Below are 20,063 nucleotides of genomic sequence, written 5' to 3'. Positions count from 1 at the left end.
GGGAAAATGTGCAGCCCCGCAGTGCCACCTTCCCCTTCTCTAATATGTTCAGACTCTGTCTCTCGAACAGGGCAGTTTTGCATTTCCAGTGCTTGGCCAGGTGAACAGTGGCCTTTTAAAGGTGGAATGGATGTAAGGGAAGTTTTTGGCCACTATTCATTAAGTGGCAAGTCATTTTGTGAACAGCATGTGATAAAATTTGGACCAGGATTGAATATGATGGCTGCCATGTGCTGGGTTAGGTAATTAATGTGACAAATTTGGTAAGATATAGCAAGAAACCTCTCCAGGCCATGTGGTAAAACACCAAGGACTGAGCCAAAAGATTCAACCCCAGACTTTTACATTTAGAGGTAAATCAACATAAAGACCTAACAAAGTTATTTAGACAATGTAAAGAAGTGTGTAAGTACAGACTGTAAGCATATGACCTTAGTCATACATGATCTGATGAAGGAGAAAACTCTCTTGAGGAACATCATCCTTATAGTTTAGTTCCGGAGAAACCAGCCCAGGTGAAACCAGAAATCCAGTATATGTTGGAACACCATCAAAGTGAACATAGTCAAAGCAGCTGGAGTTTTCAGTTGTATTAGTGTTAGTCTGATTATTCAACCAAATTCTGCAAGGACTACAGAAAGACTAACACAGTGACAGAAGCCAATTCCTCACCTCACTTGGAAAACTGTACTAATAGAATTCACAGTGCCGTATTTCTCACTAAGATAGATTTGTTAAAAGTGTATATTGGTAGGCTCCTTTAATGCCTGATCTGAGGAAGTATCACACATCAAGCAGATTTTCCAAAGATGAGTGATGCCATTCAGGCAATAAAGCCCCACCCCTTTCCAGAGAGCAATAAATCTAGTGGTAACCAGTATGATTACTGTGTGATTAACCTGGTGAACAGTGACATCCGGAACGATCACTTGAAACAATCAGAAGCTCTATTTAAAAATGATAAATCAGTTGATTTAGTGATAAACCTTGTCAAAGTGAGTTTGCAAAAGCATGGATATTTGTATAAATATGTGGATAATTCAGGCATATAATAGGGCGAGTCAGGTACTGTTAAGATCGGCAAAAGCACAAGATTTGGAACTTCCTAAAATTAAATGTGAATTTATAAGGTTTTTGGGGATATTGGTTTCTGTCGCAAGCTTCCTCCAGCCCTCAGTTTTATACTACATCCCTGGCAGATTTCCAATAAAACATAACAATATATTGCGGTCAGAGGAGTGCCAAGCGGCTTTTGAGATGCTTGAAAGCCATTTTGATCAATGAATCAGTGTTGCCTGTCCCTAGTTTTAGTAAACTGTTTAAAATAGAGATTGATGCTAGTGACTTGGGGGTGGGTGCAGCCCTGTAACAAAAAGATGAAAAGGATGCTTTTCTAAAAAGATAACTTGACACAAAGAAATATTCAACTGTGTATTCCTCCCACCTTGGATGCAACGCAGTGTACAGATGTATTTTTCCAAATACCCTCCCCACTTTTCATTAAATTGCATACACTGTCATTTGGAGCTACAAAATTATCCCTCATGAGTGAAAAAACAGCTTTTCCATTCCAGTCTGCTGCATTTTTGCAGCATTGCATACATAATCTTGGAAGCATTCAGGCCTTCTAATGGTACACGTGTTCTTGTTGGCTGTTTATCTTGTGCCTACGCATTGTTGAGGTGACATTTCTTCTCCAGGGAACATTACTGTGATGGTGAGTGTTGCAAGATAGGCAAATGTTATCAATCTGTTACCCTTTCTGGTGTTGATGGTTGTTCTGTATACCATGCAGTTGATTAAATCATACCTGTCCACCGTGATGGAACAGCTTTTCGAGTCATATGCCTATAATTATTTTATTCCTTCATGCGATAAATGCGTTGCTGGCTGGGCTAGCATTTACTGTCCAGAGGGCAGGTAAGAGTCAACCGCATTGCGGTGGGCATGGAATCATGTGTAGGCCAGACCAGGTAAGGATGGCAGTTTCCTTCCCTAAAGGATATTAGTGAACCAGATGGATTTTTCTGACAATCAATAATGGATTTATGGTCATCATTAGACTCTTAATTCCAGATTTTTATTGAATTCTACCAAGTGCCATGCGGAATTTGAACCCAGGTACCCAGAACATTATCTGGGTCTCTGTATTAACAGTGTAGCAAAAATATCACTAGGCCCCTATCAGTTCTATAATATAGCTGGTCATTTATATTTACTGTGATAACTTCCCAAAAATTGGTCCCAAGTTGCCACGTAGGATGAGTTTTGTTGAGAGCATTGGATGTTTGCACATTAACCAGCTGTCCAGTGTTCAGCTCAGGCAATGATTTGACAGTTTTATCAAAGTAGAATTTGGCTTTCTGTCATTTCACTTTGATTTTAATATACATTGCTGTTGCTACATCTACTTTTTTTCCATGTATTTCTTCAGTAGATGTATTTTCACTGCAGGATTTCCATGTACACATCTGTACTGGAACTGTCTGATTTATTTCTAAACACCTTTGGCAATTTTCTTTGCTGTTTCATTTGATTGGGAAAGTATGGGAATTATAGCATGTGTGCTGAATTTCCCAATCATTTATGAAGCTCCTGAATTGTTCATTCATGATTTGAGGGCCATTTTAGCTCATTACAATTTCTGGATCTGCTGGGGGAAGGGGGAGGTGTCCTAGAAACTTGAGGTTTAGGTTTTGGGGTTTGAGGGAATGGCACTTGTATGCCTGAGCAGGAGATTGGAGTTGAAGGTGACCAAAGGTCTTTGTGGTGAGAATCTGGAGACCACAGGGAGTCAAGATTGAAGGTCTGATGGTGGACCAAGGTGTTGGGAACCATTGGGAGAAGGTGCCCAATTTTTTAAATTCCTCAGGCAGGGCTCTGGATCCAGGAAGCACCCAACACCTGGACACACCAGACTCTCACTTAAGTGAAACTGCCAGGTTTCTCAATACTCAGGAAACCCAGGCAATAACAATTAAGTTTCCAAAGTAGAATGTCATTGAGGATCACAGTCTCATTAGAAATACCAGCTTGCCTTCCTATTTCAGTTAAAGTTGAAAATTGACAATTTAGAGACAGATTTGAAGGGGAAACAGAATTCTCAGACTTCATTCTCCCACCCAATGCCTCTTCCTTTAGACTAAAATTTCACCTCAGCCTGGTGCATTTGAAATACTACTGAGTCTTTCAAAATAGCTTCTACCTTGGCAGATACAACAGAAAAGGGAGGCATTTATAATAACCAATTTTCACTGTAGTTACAGACAAGTGAATTGCTAGCAAATTCACAGAAAGATACACTTTTTAAGTTGCATATACTGTAGTGAGAATACATTTTCATTATTAGTATTGAAGGTTATTGATCAACCATTATACAGATGCAATATTGTTCTTTACACCCATCTTAAGCAGCTAATGAAACGCTTAATGTCATTGAATGTATTAATGAGGAGATGAACGGACAATAGTGTGGGCGAAGGCATAGTGACAATTAAGAGTCTTATTCACTTAAGGACAACGTTCCACACTTGTTGGTAACCTTTGTAATGGGATGTCAGTCACATTTCTATGTGAATATGACTGAGAGTTCTGGTATATATAGAAGTAACAAGCGCAGTAATTTGTTATGAAAGACTGAACACTGTCTCAACTATGCAGAAGCTCAACTATTATTTAAAGAAAGGCGTAAAGATAAATCATGAACATTTTTATATGAGAGAATTCACAACACAATGGCCAGGTGATATATTTTGATGATGTTGAGTGAGGAATAAATGTTGGCCCGGACCACAAGAGAGCTGCCTGGCTTTCTTTAATTATTGCCTCAAGAGTTTACTACATTCTTAGAATGCCTTAGGTGTTTTCAATCAATTATAATGACATCTATGGTTGCAAGGTTTTGTTTTTGAGAGAACCCTTCAATGAAAAAGGAGAAAGAGAAGAGAAACTGAGGGCAGTAAAGGTTCATGCAGTCGATACCTAGACGATTGAGTTGTCCTATGACAAGAGGCTGAGTAATTGAACCTCTACATTCTCTTTGAAGCATGTACGATTCTAAACGGACTGATTGACAAAGTAAATACTAAAAATTTATTTCTATTGGCTGGGAAGTCTAGAACTCTGCAGCAGCCTCAGGATGAGAGGCCAATCATTTCGGACTGAGGTGAAGAGAAATTTCTTCGCTCACAGGGTTGTGAATCTTTGAATTTCTGTACCTTGGCAGGTTGTGTTGTTGTATTGTTGACTACCATTACAACTGGGATAGACGGCTTTTGGCCTTTCAGGGAATCAAAGGATATAGGAAGCCGATGGGACAGTGAAGTTATAGCCCAAATTCAGTCATGATTGTATTGAATGGTGGAGCAGGCTGACAGGCCCTTTTTACTACTGCTCCTACTGTATCTTGTGCACTTGACTCTTGTGTAAAAAAACAATAGGAGCAATACTTTTGCAATCTACGATACATAAAGATATGTTACTGACAGAAAGTGGCTGTTTAAGGGAGGTGTGGGTTGAAGTCTCTCAGGAGGAAATATGAGATAGTAGGCCTCCACAGGGTTGTTCTTACATAGTCATACTTGAATTTGTAACGGAGGCATGGAAATTGGAGTTCTCATGGGAAATATGTCCATAAAAGAAAGGAAGAACTTATATTTATATTGTACCTTTTATGACCTCAGGAGGTTGCAGCATGCTTTCCAACCAAAAAGATATTTTTGAAATGAGTAATATAGACTGTAATATAGGGAATGGCAGCAGCCGATATGCACTTAGCCAGGTCCCAAAATTAATAAGTGATAATGATCAGATAGTTTTCTCTTTTATGATGTTGGTTGGTTACTAAGTATTTCCCAAATTGCTGAGGAGAACGTCCCAGTGGTTCTTTGAAAGAGTGATATGCGACTTAAGTGTCCAAGGGGAAGAGCTGGTGGTTTAATGTTTAAATTGAAAGATGGAAACCCGACAATGCAGCATTAAATTGTCATCTTAGACTATGTAACCAGGTGCCTGGAGTAAGGCTTTTTACCCATGACCTTTGGACTTAAGAGTGAGTAAAGCTATCATGAGTGTGGCTCATAGCATACATGGGATGTATAAAAATGTCAAACTGACCATGAGAAATTAACATGAACATGAAAATCAAATTAATAATCATTAATAAGAAAGTTCAAGAAAGCAAAGCAACAAAACACAGTCTAAGAACAACCAACAGATCAGATAGATTACAGAATCATGACACCTACATAGAACATGGGCGGCATGGTAACTCAGTGATTAGCACTACTGCCTCACAGTACCAGAGGCCCGGATTGATTTCCACCTCGGGAACTGTCTGTGTGGAGTTTGCACATTCTGCTCGTGTCTGCGTGGGTTTCCTCCGAGTGCTCCGGTTTCCTCCCACAATCTAAAGATATGCACGTCAGGTGAATTGACCATGCTAAATTGTCCCATAGTGTTAGGTGCATTAGTCAGGGGTAAGTGTAGGGTAGGGGGTGGGTCTGTCTGGGTTAATCTTCGGAGGGTCGGTGTGCACCTGTTGGGCCAAAGGGCCTGTTTTCATACTGGAGGAAATCTAATCTAATCTAAACATAATCCCTGATCTCACATTATCAGTTACATATTTATCTTGTTTGAATCATATTTTTAGACTATTGTAACAAAACGGAACTTTTCAACAGAAAATGTTAATAGATGGCAATGTGATATTTATTGAGCACATAAGCTCATGAAGTTTCCAAGGAATTTGTTCATGTATGTAATGTTACACTGCATCTATATAGTTTATGTCAAATTGATGCATGTATTTCTACTACCTTAGTGTGCTAGCAATTGTGCTTCAGTGCAGTTTGGAGAAAGTACTGAGAAACTGTAAACCAAGCTTGTGGGAAATGACAACATGACAAATATAAGCCAGTGAAAATAGATTACCTGTACACAAAACAATAAGAAATGGATACAAATACATTTAGCTATGATTTATGCATCATTCAGCAATAGAAAAAGTTAAAACAACATTTTGCCAATAATTTCTTGTACTTGAAATGTATTTCTCAGATATTGATGTTTATATATTTATTTAAAATGAATTAACATCCCTTTTACATCAGCAAACAAAGGAATTCTATACAAGTGATTGAATATACAAAAATCCTCATTGCAAGTCACCCAGCAAAATAGGATTTGAATTTATTTGGTCGAATATAAAACAATAATCATGCTGCTGTAATCAATTTCACAAGGTGCATTTCAACTATGAAAATATTTTTTGTTGATTTCCTTTATTATATTGAAACTAACTGAATATTGAACTCTTCTCTCAGTCAATTGGCTCCTATTCATGTACAGCACTGGACTACAATACTTCCTTATGGCTGTTAAAAAACATTTTGTTAAGTTTCGTCTAACGTTTTCAGCAATACTCTGTCCCAAAAAGTGTACTTGTTTATTACAATAGTGGCTCTGCAGCATAAAATAAAGTGAGTTGCATTGTATAGTTGCAATAGTTTTTCATTTTCAAAACCCACTTCAGAAACAACTCTTGAAAGAGCAATTTGTAAGTATTCCTTTCCATTTTTTGAGAAATCTATGGGCCCATACATCATTTTTCTTATTCTGAGCTCATCCAAACCTTGGCTATCAGTATTCAAGCTGACACCAAGTATATTCATCTGAGGGCATTGATCTACATTGACTCCCTATTCTCATTCCATTGACTGTTGAATTGTTAGGCGAAAGTGAGGACTGCAGATGCTGGAGATCAGAGTCAAGATTAGAGTGGTGCTGGAAATGCACAGTAGGGCAGGCAGTATCCGAGGAGCAGGAAAATCTCAGGCAGCATCTGAGGAGCAGGATATCCTAGTGTTCAAATTCCTCTAAGGTTTCACCTATTTCTACAATTGTGTTCAGCAATGCAGTCTCAGAGAACTCTGTGTTTCACCAATTCTGGTCTGTTGTGCATCCATGCCATGTTTTATTCCATCTTTGGTGACCATGTCTTCAGCTGTCTAAGCTCCAGAGTTCTTTCTTAAAATTGTTTTACTCCTTTCTGGTTCTCTCCTCCACATATTAAATTCTGTTACCAGATACTTGTCACAATATATCTTTCCTTGGCTCAATGCCAATATTTTTTGTCTGATTACGCTTCTGTAAGTTACCTTAGGATGCTTTATTCTGTTAAAGATGCTGTATAAATGCCGGATGTTGTTGTTAACAGGCAGTAAGTGTGATGATCTGGTGCCATGTGTCTGCTATTTAAAGGGGCACAATTCATGTGGAATCAACCAAGTGAGTTATACCCAAAATCAGTAGTGACCATATTATATGTGAGCCTTTATTCCGGTTTAAGATCAATTTGAACAAACAAGGCCACACCCACAAAATCAATGGTGGTCAATTTAAAATTGTGAGATCACCTCATGGGAATTTTTATAAATGTTTTTCATATCAAGAAAATATTTAATTTCGTAAGACATTGACTAGTGTAATGATCCCAACTGATGGTACAACTGCAGCGGTCAGATGTTCTTTCTTCTGTTTATTTAATGTGGTGGTTAGTCACTGGGACAATGTCATGAGGCTGCTGAATTTTTACGCACAGAGCAGAAGTTTATTACACAAAAAATGAAAAATAAGCGGAATACAGGGTTAATGGTAGGGTTCTTAGTGAGGTGGAGGAACAGAGGGATCGTGGGGTCTATGTTCATAGATCTTTGAAAGTTGCCACTCAGGTGGATAAAGCTTGTAAGAAGGCCTATGGTGTATTAGCGTTCATTAGCAGAGGGATTGAATTCAAGAGTCGTGAAGTGATGTTGCAACTGTACAGGACTTTGGTTAGGCCACATTTGGAATATTGTGTGCAGTTCTGGTCGCCTCACTTTAGGAAAGACGTGGAAGCTTTGGAGAGGGTGCAGTGGTAGAGTCAGAATCTTTGGTGACCTTTAAGCGGCCATTGGATAGGTACATGGATGGGTGCTTAAGCTAGGACAAATGTTCGGCACAACATTGTGGGCCAAAGGGCCTGTTCTGTGCTGTATTGTTCTATGTTCTATGTTCTAAGCTGCTAAATAAATGTCAAAGGCACTTAGAAAAGTCTCAAAAAACACAGCAAAACAAAGTTTCAAACTGTTTACAGGCATTATTCATTCCAGATAAAATACTCACCTATCTCAACTCCTACATTTGTACTTAATTGGCCTAATGCATTCTTTGCTTGTGGAGACTGTTCAAGTTAGTATTAATTAGAATTGGAATTAGGTTTTATTGTCATATTTGTGGGCGGCACGGTGGCTCAGTGGTTAGCAATGCTGCCTCACAGCAGGTTCGAATCCAACCTCGGGTGACTGTCTTGTGGAGTGTGCATGTTCTCTCTGTGTCTGCATGGGTTTCCTCCAGGTGCTCCAGTTTCTTCCCACAACCCAAAGATGTGCAGGTTGGGTAAATTGGCCATCGAGTTAGGTACATTAATCAGGGGTAAATATAGGGAAATGGGTCTGGGTGGGTTACTCTTCAGAGGGTCGGTGTGGAACTGTTGGGCTGAAGGGCCTGTTTCCTTGCTGTAGGAATTCTAGTTCAAGTATATTCAAGTACAGGGATAAAGTTGTAGAATAAAAAGTGTACAGTCACCATTCCTGGTACCATCTTGAGTACAAAGGTACCTAGGTACAAAATCTTACATTTAAAGTAGAAAAAAAATGAAATAAAGTTAAACGTTTAGCATTACAGTCATTCTTTAGCCATGGGCCTGCAGACTGTCCACACTGGGCTTCCCCATGAGGGCTTGCAGTCCCCACGAGGGCTTGATCTCCCCTCCGCACTGGGCATGCTCTCTCTTGTGCTGGTCACAATCTCCCCTGCACTGGGCTCAATCTCTCCCCACCCCGCACTGGGCACACCCATGCTGGGCTTATCCTCTCTCCTGTGCTGGGCATGATCTCCTCTGTACTGCTGTCTCAGCCAACCATCAGATTCCAACTCACTTTGCTGCTGACAGCCATCCAGGCTCTCTAGCCACCTTGTCGCTGACTGCTCCAAACCCCGACGATACCACAATGCTGCCAACCGCTAGAGGTCCATCCGGCTCAATAGCCAACTCAATGCCAAGCACCAAAGTTCCACTCCAGGTCCGAGCCGCTCCCATACTCCGGACCCTGAAGCTGCCACTTCCACAATCGAGTACTCTCCAGAAGGCAAATTAAGTAAAAATTAAAAAATAGTAAAAAGAGAAAAAAAGTGAGAAAAGGAGAAAGAAAAGGAAAACAGACAGAATGGACACGCCCCGGTTCCAGAGCTTAGATGCAACCTACTCCACCACCACCATCTTGGATAAAGATAGATGAGTCTTTTCCAAAACTGCCAACATTAACTTTATATATGTCAGATGGCCTAAGCTTTCTCAGTTCTAATAATCTGCAGATTTCTAAACAAACCCTCATGGTTTAGAAGTTTCACAAACTAAACTCTTCTGTTACAGTGACATGTTCGCTGGAATGCCCTAAACTCCTTTGAGGAGAGAAATTAAATTTGCTTCTAAACTCATTAATGCTGTCTTCTAAACTGAATTAAAAGATTTTTCAATCTTAAATTCCTCTGAACTAAAAACAACTTTAATAACTTTACATGTTTCTTCTACTTGTCATAAGAGCAACAGTGTAAACATGTTTCCATTCCACAGGGGACTGAAATTACCTGTATTCAGACAAGTTTCTGAATTTAGTTACTGTTCCAGATGAACACTCTGACATTTTGTTTAAAAAGAAGAACTCTTCACAGAAGTAGCCATTTGCCACTATTTTAAAATTTAAATTCCAAAACTGATTATTAAGATGTGAAACATTTTTCATCATGCTAGCATACACCAATGAAGTTACTAAATGGTTCAACATTTTAAAATCATTTTCAGTGATCATAAATCAGATCATAAATCAGATTACACATAGGGTTAGTTTGATCATATATTAAAAAGGCTTAGTTTTGCTAATAGAATCATGATAACTTGTATTAATAAAATCTTATCAAAAATGATCATTAAATGTATCAAGGCACACTTGTAAAAAGAATAAACAAATATTTTATTACACTGTGCAATTATATTGTTTCACAGAATTTTTATGCCTGCAATTATGCAAACAATTTTAATGAAATCTTGAAGCCTAATCTAATTTATCTAATTTCAATCACATATTGAGCATCCTCATACAGTCCTTTTTTGTTGTTCCTTCCTTTCTGCAATGGCTCTTCATTTACCAAGATGAATGTCTATCATGTTACAGTTCCCAGGAAAAGAGCTGATGTGTGTGATCTGTTTCTGATTAGTTTTTTTTTTAATGTTTGTTGACACCCTATGATAATCTTTGTTAATTAGAGGATTTGTACTTGGAGCTAAAGCATCATCTCCTACATTTCTCCCATAAATGCACACCACCAGGTGATCGCACTGTGCATGAACATCAGTGGCAAAGTACAGCATCTTATTCTGCTATTTGTCATTGATAAGGAGCTTGGACTGTTTCTGGTTCTGGGAGATGCATTGGTTTGGGATGAATTGTCTGTAACGAGCTCTTGGCAGTGACAAACAGGTGGAGGACATGGCACTTTTGATCAAAACACTGTTTGATTTGTCCTTCTTCCCCTCTCACTCATCAGCAAGTAGGTGGTAAGAGATAAAGTGGAACTGACCAACAGACCGTGGACCACTCAAGCAGAAAATCACACAGCTTATCTAGCACAGCTCATGCATAAATTGCATTTATGTGTATACTTTCTGGCACTCACTCTCAACTTTTGCAGGATTCCTTTTTTAATCTATCCTACAGCGTTTTCACTTTTCATTCATTTTCTTCACAGTTCCTTGCATATTTCCCAATTCACCTTTTCTCGCTTCTCACAAAGGTCATTGCAGATCAGATTTTGCATTTGGGATAAGAAAGAATTGTCTTAATTATGTAGTCTGGGAATTCAAAGAAAAAGGAACTTCAAGAATTATTTTCCAATTATTTGTCAGCAGAATCTACATTGAGTATCACTACAAAAAGATATATTTTGTCAAAGCAGTTAACTTAGCACTCATAAGGACAATTCACAACAAATAGCAAAAGAGTGAAGGCAATATCAATACTGTATGATTGGTTGACAAGTGAAATCTAATTCATAGCAGAAAATGCACCAGTAAACGAAAACTGACACTAAACTGATAAGCTTTGTTTAAATTTTAAACCAAGCAGGTTTGACAAGGCCTGGGAAATGAGCCAGAAATGGTTTTAGCCTATTTTGTTGAGTTGGAAGAGGCGCTGTAAAATACAGCACCCTATATTTTCATATGTGAAGCTGCCATTGTACACAAGTATGCAGCACTGCCAGCCTGATTGACAATCCTGAATTCCTGAAGAAGGGCTTATGCCCGAAACGTCGATTCTCCTGCTCCTTTGATGCTGCCTGACCTGCTGCGCTTTTCCAGCAACACATTTTTCAATCCTGAATTGGTTGTCAGTGAAATTCTTCACAAACTCAAAATGGTTTAGCAAATGTTGTTCAATCACAAAATCACACCCAATGTTGGACAATACTGTTAATTTTGCAAGAATAGGTTGGTTGATTGGTTACAGTCAGTACTTTGCTTGTTACAAACAATGAAAGGGTTATGCTATTTGATTTCTAGAAAGTGAGGACTGCAGATGCTGGAGATCAGAATTTGAAGGTGTGGCACTGGAAAAGCACAGCAGGTCAGGCAGCATCCGAGGAGCAGTACATATATCCTGTCTAATTTACCTAACATTATATCAGTACTGAATTTCTATTTCCCAACCAATCAGCACATTACTCTTATACTCATATAAATGTTATTTTCCCATACTTTGATATTTCTTGCATGCTGTCCTGATGAGTGCAAGATGAAAAGCTGCAACAATATAATAATTTTTTTCAGCAATACAAGTTTTGTATGGCCATTTTTACATTATTATTAGAGCTGCTTACACCTTGGTTTGTCGATCTACTATTTCTTATGCTGAAGACATTCCCCTTGAAGTCAGTTTTAATTGTGGGAATCAAGTCATAAAATTGAGCTCTGTAACTCAAGCCAGCACAATTTATTATAATATCTAGCAGCGTTAAGTGGGCCAAAAGCAGGGTCCAATTAGAAAAGTATGTTTCCTGACTTGTTTGGTAATACATTGTGGACATTAATGGCATGGTCAGGATTTACTGCCAGAAGATTTACCCTCTAGAAGATGGCAATGATCCACCTTCTTAACTGCTGAAGTCCATGTGATGAAGATGCACACAGTGTTATCAGTCAGAAGTTCAATGATTTTTGACAGGTGACAATGCATGAATAGTGATATGTTTCCAAGTCAGTATGGTATAAGACTTGGAGTGGAACTTGTAGATGTTCCCTTACCCTTTGGTCCTTTATTCTTCTTTGTGGTTAAAGTTGTGGTGTAGAAGGACCTGCTGATGAAATATTGATAAATCAATATTGTGCATTTTGTTCATGATATACACTATAGCCTTGGTTGGCCTGTGTGGGTAGGAATGATGAAGGGTCTGTTTCCACGCTGTAAATCTCTGTGATTCTAATATTTGAGGTGTTAGATGTAGTGTCAATCAAAAAGGCTACTTTGGCTTGGATTTTGTTAAGTTTCTTGAATGTAGCTGGAACTGAACTCATGAGGCAAGTGAACAGTATTCCATCAAACTCCTAACTTATATCTTATAGAAACAAAAAGTTTGAGCAGTGTGAGCTTTTCAGCCCTTCAAATCTGCTCATCCAATCAAAACGCTCATGATTGATCACCCAACTCAGTACCCTGTTTCCACTTCCACCCGATATGTTTTGATCCCTTTAGCCTTAAGAACCATGTCACCTCCTTCTTGAAAACACTCAATGATTTGGCCTCAACCACTTTCTTTGCCATAGAATTTCAAAGTCTCACCTCTTTCTGCGTGAAGAAATTTCTCCTTATCTTAGTCCTAAGTGGCTTGCCCAAAATCCTTAAACTGTGACCTATGGTTCTGGACTCCCTGGTTAACAGGAACATCCTTCCTGTGTTACCCTGTCTGGTCCTGTTAAAATTTTATAGTTTTCTATGAGATCTTCCCTCATTCTTCTACACTTCAGTAAACATAATCCTAACCGATCCAGTTTCTCTTCATACATCAGTCTTGCCATTTAACAAATGTACTTGTTGGGTAGGCATTGGAAAGTCTAGAGTTGAGTTACTAGAATACAGACCAGTTCTTACTGCTACGGTATTTATAAAACTGATCAAATTAGGAATCTGATCTGTAGTGAGGTCCAAGATGACGATTGTGGTGATTCAATGCATCAGCTTCTGAATGTCAGGAGAAGCTAGTTACGCTCTATCCTGTTGGAAATAGTAATTTTCTATCACCTGTATGGTGTGAATTTTACTATAATAGATAAAAGATTTGACAATTTGCACTAAGTATCCTTAGCAAGTTACAGATTCCCCATATTCAATCACATGATCGAGCAAATAATGCTGAACTTTCATGTTAATGCACCCTGGTATTCACGAACCTGTAGAAACCAAGAGCATCTCTCTTGATCCTGATCTGTGTTGAGTTAGCTGATGACATCCAGTTCAGCATTGGGAATGTAATGTTTCTGCTCATTTTAAGGAGCAAAATATCTCCCAAAATGTCCAGTCCTGCCCAGTTGGCAGTGTATTTGACATCAAGCGAGGACAACGGCTATCTCTGACCGTCATTCTGTTCCTTCAACTCACTAACAATGGTCAGTGTTTGTGCTCCTACCATCTAAACCTCCTTCCTGTAATTGCTGCACCTCATCACTCCATCCCTATTTGCTCTGAGATTTCACATTATCATTAAGCAATCTTTCTCAAGATTCTCCTTTACTCTGCAGTCATACAAGTAAATGAATCAGGAGCAAGAATAGGCCATTCAGCCGAGGAGTGGAGATGGAATTTAATTTAATGCAAGGTCTTGCATTTTGGTAAGACAAATCAGAGCAAGACTTACACAGTTACTGATAGAGCCCTGGGTAGTGTTGTCAAACAGAAAAACCTAGGGGTTCAAGTACATAGTTCCTTGAAAGTTACATCATTGGTAGACAGGATAGTGAAGAAGGCATTTGGTGTGCTTACCTTCATTGGTCAGAGCTTTGAATATTGGAATTGGGGTGTCATATTGCAGCTGTACAGGACCTTGGTGAGGCCACTTTTGGAGTATTGCACACAGTTCTGGTTGCAATGCAATAGGAAGGATATTATTAAATTGGAAAGGGTGCAGAAAGATTTCCAAGGACATTACCAGGTTTAGAGGATTTGAGTTATAAGGAGAGACTGGATAGGCTGAAACTTTTATTCCCTAAAGCGTAGGAGGTTGAGGGGTGACCTTATAAGGGTTTATAAAATCATGAGGGGTATAGATAAAGGTGAATAGCAAAAGTATTATCTCGAGTGAGGAGAATTTTAAACTATATGGCATATTAAGATGAGAAAAGAAAGATTTAAAAGAGAGCTGAGGGATAAAGTTTTCACGCAGAGCGGGTGCATATATAAGGAATGAACAATCAGAGGAAGTGGTAGATACAGGTCCAGTTTTAACATTTAAAAGATTTTTGGACAAGTACACGAATAGGAAAGTTTTAGAAGAATATGGGCCAAACGTAGGCAAATGGGATTAATTTAGTTTAGGAAGTCTGATCAACATTGGTGAGTTGGATCAAAGTCTCTATTTCTGTGCTGCGAGACTCTATGAATCTAAGAATCTTTCTGCCCTCTTTTAGTTGTGTTTTAATGGACTCAAAGATGAGAATGTCATTCATGTGATGTACAATGCCTTCCAGAAATTCTAAAATGGAAGATATTTTCCACTAGAAAATCTTAGATGCAGACGTAATGTCAGAGGGCAGACAATTAAAACAATGATATTTATAGAGTGTTATGAACATATAATCGATGGTTTGGAGTCCTTGTCTAAGGAAAATTGCCAGAAACTTCTCTTCACATCTTGCTTGAAAATGTGCTGTTTGTAAGTTCAGCAAGGCCATTGTCTACTGTCATCATTGGATGTATTTCTTGCTGCACTGTCTTGTTCAAATGTACTAAATGAACACAAATTCATGTTGATCTGTTCAGTTTGGGAAGTGGCGTCATTGTAGACCACCATATAGTCAGCTGTATGAAATTTAAAATCATATTCTTCTAGACCATGTCCTCAATTGTCTTTTATACCTAGCTGATGTAAGACTTGTCAAGCAGTGAGTATGACTGTTTGTAGAGAACTTACAATGCTTAAACTTGTCCTTGGCTTTGTGTCATAACATTGCCTGCCACTAGCCTTTGACCTTAAGGCTGGTGTACCCTGAATAATACAGGGTAAATTTCCTCAGTCATTTAAGGCTGTTCTCCAAACAATGACTGTAATGCTGTGGCCAGTTTTAAAGTATGGCAGAGGCCATTAAAAGCAACATCTATGTTCCAGTCTTGAATGGAACCCTAGTCTGTGAATGCCCAAGAGAAGAAAATCTGCTGTCTGTGTTTGTCTTTGAAATTGGATGCCTTGTGTATTTTTCAATAGGGGCTACTGTGACAGCAAGTATGTTCTTACGCAGTGTGGACAAGGCCTTCTTTCTTTCGGTGGGCCTCCTTCATGCCATGTCAGGAAGCTTCTGAAATGGCATTTGGAGCCATTCAGCACAGTTCCTCTGTTGTTGCAGTGGTATTCTTTTGGTTCTTTGGTGGTGACTCTGCCCTTGTTCAGCCTGTTTGTGACTTCCACCAGAAAACTTCTTAGGGTTTAGCATCAGAATTCATTGCTCTCTCAAGTCTGTTGAGCCTTTGCAGCTGTGTTGTTTGGCAGACTGGTCCAGTGGTTGAATTGATCTTCAAGTCCTTTCCCTGCAGCACATCACTCCAGTTCCATCCAAGCCACTTTTCTCCAGTGCCATGGGTCTGTCATTGCTTCCACCACCTAGTAAAATTGGTTCAGGTCGACACATATGTGAGTGAACATTAACTAGCTTTATTGAACACAGCTGGATACAGTATTTGATAGGAGAAGACACCTTCTGGAATCCAAGCAACTCAGCTCCACTTTCATGTGGTCTGACATCACTATGACATAGGTCCTGTCTCAAATGCTTTTAGAGTAAAGGTATAGTTAACCCTTTATTCCCCATTTCCCACAATCGATAACCTTGCAAAGAAACTCTTCACTTTGGTCATATTTTCAGCTCTCTCAGTCCTTCTGTAATACCAATTTCCTCTCTCACTCATTAAAAATCTTTGTATCTCCTTAATACTCATCTCTTTGACAGTATGGATATTTTGCTCTGCACCAGATATTTTTCCTCAGGCAACTGTGAAAGAATTGATTGTTTCTATAAGAATTTTAAGCTAATAAAAAAAAAGAGATCTAATACAACAGAATCTCCTTCTTGGAGAATTAGCCACTTGGTAAAACCCATCACCTGTCCTTATGAGACACCTTAACACAATCCAATAATTTAAACACTAAGTCTAAACCAGGAGTCCCCAAATTTAATTTAGTCAATCTTGTATACAATCTATTTAAGTCATGATAGATTTTGGAATATATAGGGGCATTCTATGGAAAAATATATCAAATTCTAACCATCATGCAAAGGCAATTAATAACTTATCTTTCTTGTAGATTTAATTCAAGATCATTAACAGAGGATCCAAGCTTTCGTCATTAAAGAATTTTTTATAGGAAGCAGCAAACATTAGCCAGACATTTTTTCCCTTTGATAAGAACATAATCTATGTCCAATTATCCACTTCATTCTTCCGCTGATCACATGGTCCAGACTCCCAACAACATGAGAGCAAAATCACACCCTGACAATTTACACGTGCATTCTTCTGCTTTCCACAATGGCCGCTAGAATTTTAGTTCTCTGTCGAAATTTTATTTTTCTTAATTTTCAACCTTTCTCTCTTATCAAGTTCTCCTCAGAAGGCAAGTGATAAACATTACAGCTCGATTGCAACCTTTGAAGATTTTATAAGCTTTAATTTATCGAGTTACAGTTCCAGTCAATCCCTATTTGTAGGAACAATTAATTACAATGAAGATACAACTAATTCTCTGTTTTCTGTCTTTAATTAATCCTCAATTCAGAAATTATATCATGCTCAATCCTCTGAACACTAATTTCTGATGCACCTTTTCCTACATTAAGATGCTATTTAACAACAAATTAGTGATGTTGATAAGAAATGGACATTGTAAAGCACAAAAATCAAAGCCATATTCCTCCATCTTTGATAAGAGTGAGTGAGCTTTGAGCTGGTTGTTATAATTTAGCCCATTCATTTTTAAATATATTTCTTCATCTTCCTTTCTTTAAGTGTTCTTTTACTGTATTCTGCCAATGGGACAATCATGATCCTAAGCTTTTACCAATGCTGTTTTTTTATTGTCTACCTGGAAGTGGTCAATGATGGAGTGACTGTCCCTTCGGTCATTCATATTTCTTCAGTTGTGAAGCCCTTGACTTTTACTGTGTGATTCCACTGGCTGCACAGATGAAGTTTGAACTTCAGTAGCAGAGAAATTCAACCTTTGAGCTGCTAATTTAGACCTCCTGTTCCTAAATTCAGAACTGCTATACAGAGAACAGTGTCAGAAGTTCAATAGACAGCATATTGACTCTGATGACTTTAGTTATCAAAGTGCCTACGTGAAGCAGTTGCTGCCAAATGAAATGTGGTTTATAAATAAGTGAAGTCTGTACAGCGTATCTTGCCAAACCAAATAAATGGTTTGACTGGCAAACCCTAAATACCCCACTGGAAATCACAGAAAAAAAGAGCCAAGGGAAGTTTCCTGTTTAAGATGAAGAGCTCCAGAAAAAAAAACAGCCGAAAGGACATTCAAAGTCCCTCCGTAGGGATCAACAATTAGCCCCTTCTGCCATCCAGTCCAATAGCTGACCTGCCAGCCAAGTTCTTCCTCTCTCCAAATAGCAAACTGCAGTGGCAGGCCCATGTATTGTCTGGTTTCATGATGTTATTTCAACAAGACCCAAAACAGAATTTTAACTGCAGATAGAATTTCTTGGCCAACCTGGGGAGAATGGGCAGACTAAAGCATTAAAGCTCCATCACATTAACCCAATTCATCAACCATTAGCTAAAATGTTCTGCATTAGTAAACAGTCCATAATTCATCAATGTGCTACATAATGGCAAAAGTGAATGGAAAGTTGCACAGTGAATTCAAAGTTAATTTAATAAAGCTAAAAAAGTAATTGAAATGCAAGTTAGATGTAATAGAGCAAAAAGCCTAGTTGCATACGTTTGGTAATTCTCAGGAGTCTCTAAGTGAGATGATTAAAAGCCTCCGAAAGGTTTTACTGTATTATAAAAATGAACTTGTGCCCTTCTGAGTAGTAAATTTTCTGACAACTTCCAAAATACATGCACATTTTCTTATCTGTAAAGAGTTGTCTGTAAATTTTTAATGCAAAATTGTATTAAGCAGAAGGAGCTAGAAAGCCTTCTTTGTTGTTATATTAAGTAAAATAAGTGAAATAATTTTTTTTTCACATTATTTACCAAAGCAATGCAAGGTAACCATGAAATGTTTTAAATACTTATGGCACTTAAGTACTAATGCCACCTTGAGGATGCTAAGACATGTTGTTAATAATTAACATAGATTTGAGGCATTTAAGCTTTTCAACAAAAATGCATAATTAATACCTCTGAAAATTGGAGCATGTCTTGCAAGCCAAGGTCTTACATCTTGTTGAGGCCTTTCACCACCAAAGAGGTGCTATAATTTAGAGCTAAGGTAATTTGCAGATTTGACAGATCTGGTTACTACAGCGCATTTCCTTTGTTGTCGAAACTGTGTGACTTGACATGTGACCTCCTTTGAAGAAAAAAATATATTCACCAACATCTACCCAAGACTAAACAAATAAGCATTCAACTCTCGGAACACTGGGAAAGAGAAAGGAAAAGAACAAATATAAAGAATGCAACATGAAGAGAGCTGATTAAGTTATTGGTTTCCAAATTTCCAAACTTCTGTCACATTCATTTTGTCAAATACATCTTTAACATTTTAGCACCCTCAGGGAAACTTTGATTTTATTATTGGTATTTTTATGATTATCACTGAGGAAAATAAGTATTGGTCAATTTATTTAGATAATTTCTGTGTATAGTTGAAGATGGTAGAAGTGATTGTGCTCGATTGTAAACTTAATGCAAGGAATAACAAATTTTGAAAGGAAATCCTTGTGTTAAATCTGCATTTAAATCGCAGTCACAGTGAAATTACTTTATATTGTGTTGTAAACTAATGGTTTTGCCATTGCTTTTTCAGCTTGTTAATAACCCTCTGGCAAGTCAAGCAGCTGCTATGGGATCCATAGCTGGCTCCCAAGCCTTCAGCACTGCCCTGTCCAACCTGCAGGGGATGACTTCTCAGCTGGTGACTAACGCACAAGGCCAGGTGAGTCATAATATTTCAGAAGGTACCCAATTTACAAAGGTCTGATTTACGAATGAGATTCCATGTTAATACTAATGTTGAAGATCCAACATGCAAACATTTACGAATATCTGTTTTATATTGTAATATATTCTGTTGTCTTATTTTCTGACTGGAATACAAATTGACTTACAAATGTACTGAAGAACAGAACAGAACCCATTTGCAATCTGGGATCTGCCTGCGTAAGTCCTTACTAATGCACATAACAAATAAATTGGTCATGTAAAACAATATTTGCAACACATTAAAATCATTGTTTTAACACTCAACACAGTTCAAGCAGTGGCAAAGAAAGAAAAGAGTTGTTTTGGAGAATTAACTGTTAAATATCTACATTGATTTTGTGATCAAACAATATATGTGATTTTAGCACATTTGGTAGTTATTACAGTATTTGGATAATATTGAGACACACACATATACGTGTGTTCTTTGAGGAAGATTTAATATAAGCAAAAATATACCTTGAACAACAGTAAATTGCTGGCCTTGTCATATTTATTGGGCAGATTTAGAATTGCTCCATCAGTACTGAGAGTTGA

The 20,063-nt window shown here is 38.2% G+C and overlaps 1 protein-coding gene across 5 annotated transcripts in view; it reads left to right on the top strand.

Moving 5' to 3' along the window:
• pou6f2 (POU class 6 homeobox 2) overlaps positions 1-20,063 on the top strand; it is a 581,389-nt gene that overhangs the window by 451,265 nt on the left and 110,061 nt on the right. For all 5 annotated transcript variants that reach the window (XM_043688935.1, XM_043688932.1, XM_043688930.1 and 2 more), the window contains one exon: positions 19,351-19,479. In XM_043688935.1, coding sequence (XP_043544870.1) covers positions 19,351-19,479 — 129 coding nt within the window. The remainder of the gene's footprint in view (positions 1-19,350; positions 19,480-20,063) is intronic.

This window comes from Chiloscyllium plagiosum, chromosome 4 (assembly GCF_004010195.1).
Source record: "Chiloscyllium plagiosum isolate BGI_BamShark_2017 chromosome 4, ASM401019v2, whole genome shotgun sequence".
Classification (NCBI taxonomy): domain Eukaryota; kingdom Metazoa; phylum Chordata; class Chondrichthyes; order Orectolobiformes; family Hemiscylliidae; genus Chiloscyllium; species Chiloscyllium plagiosum.
Note: the sequence above shows the minus strand (reverse complement) of the source record. Positions and strands in the feature narration are given on the sequence as shown.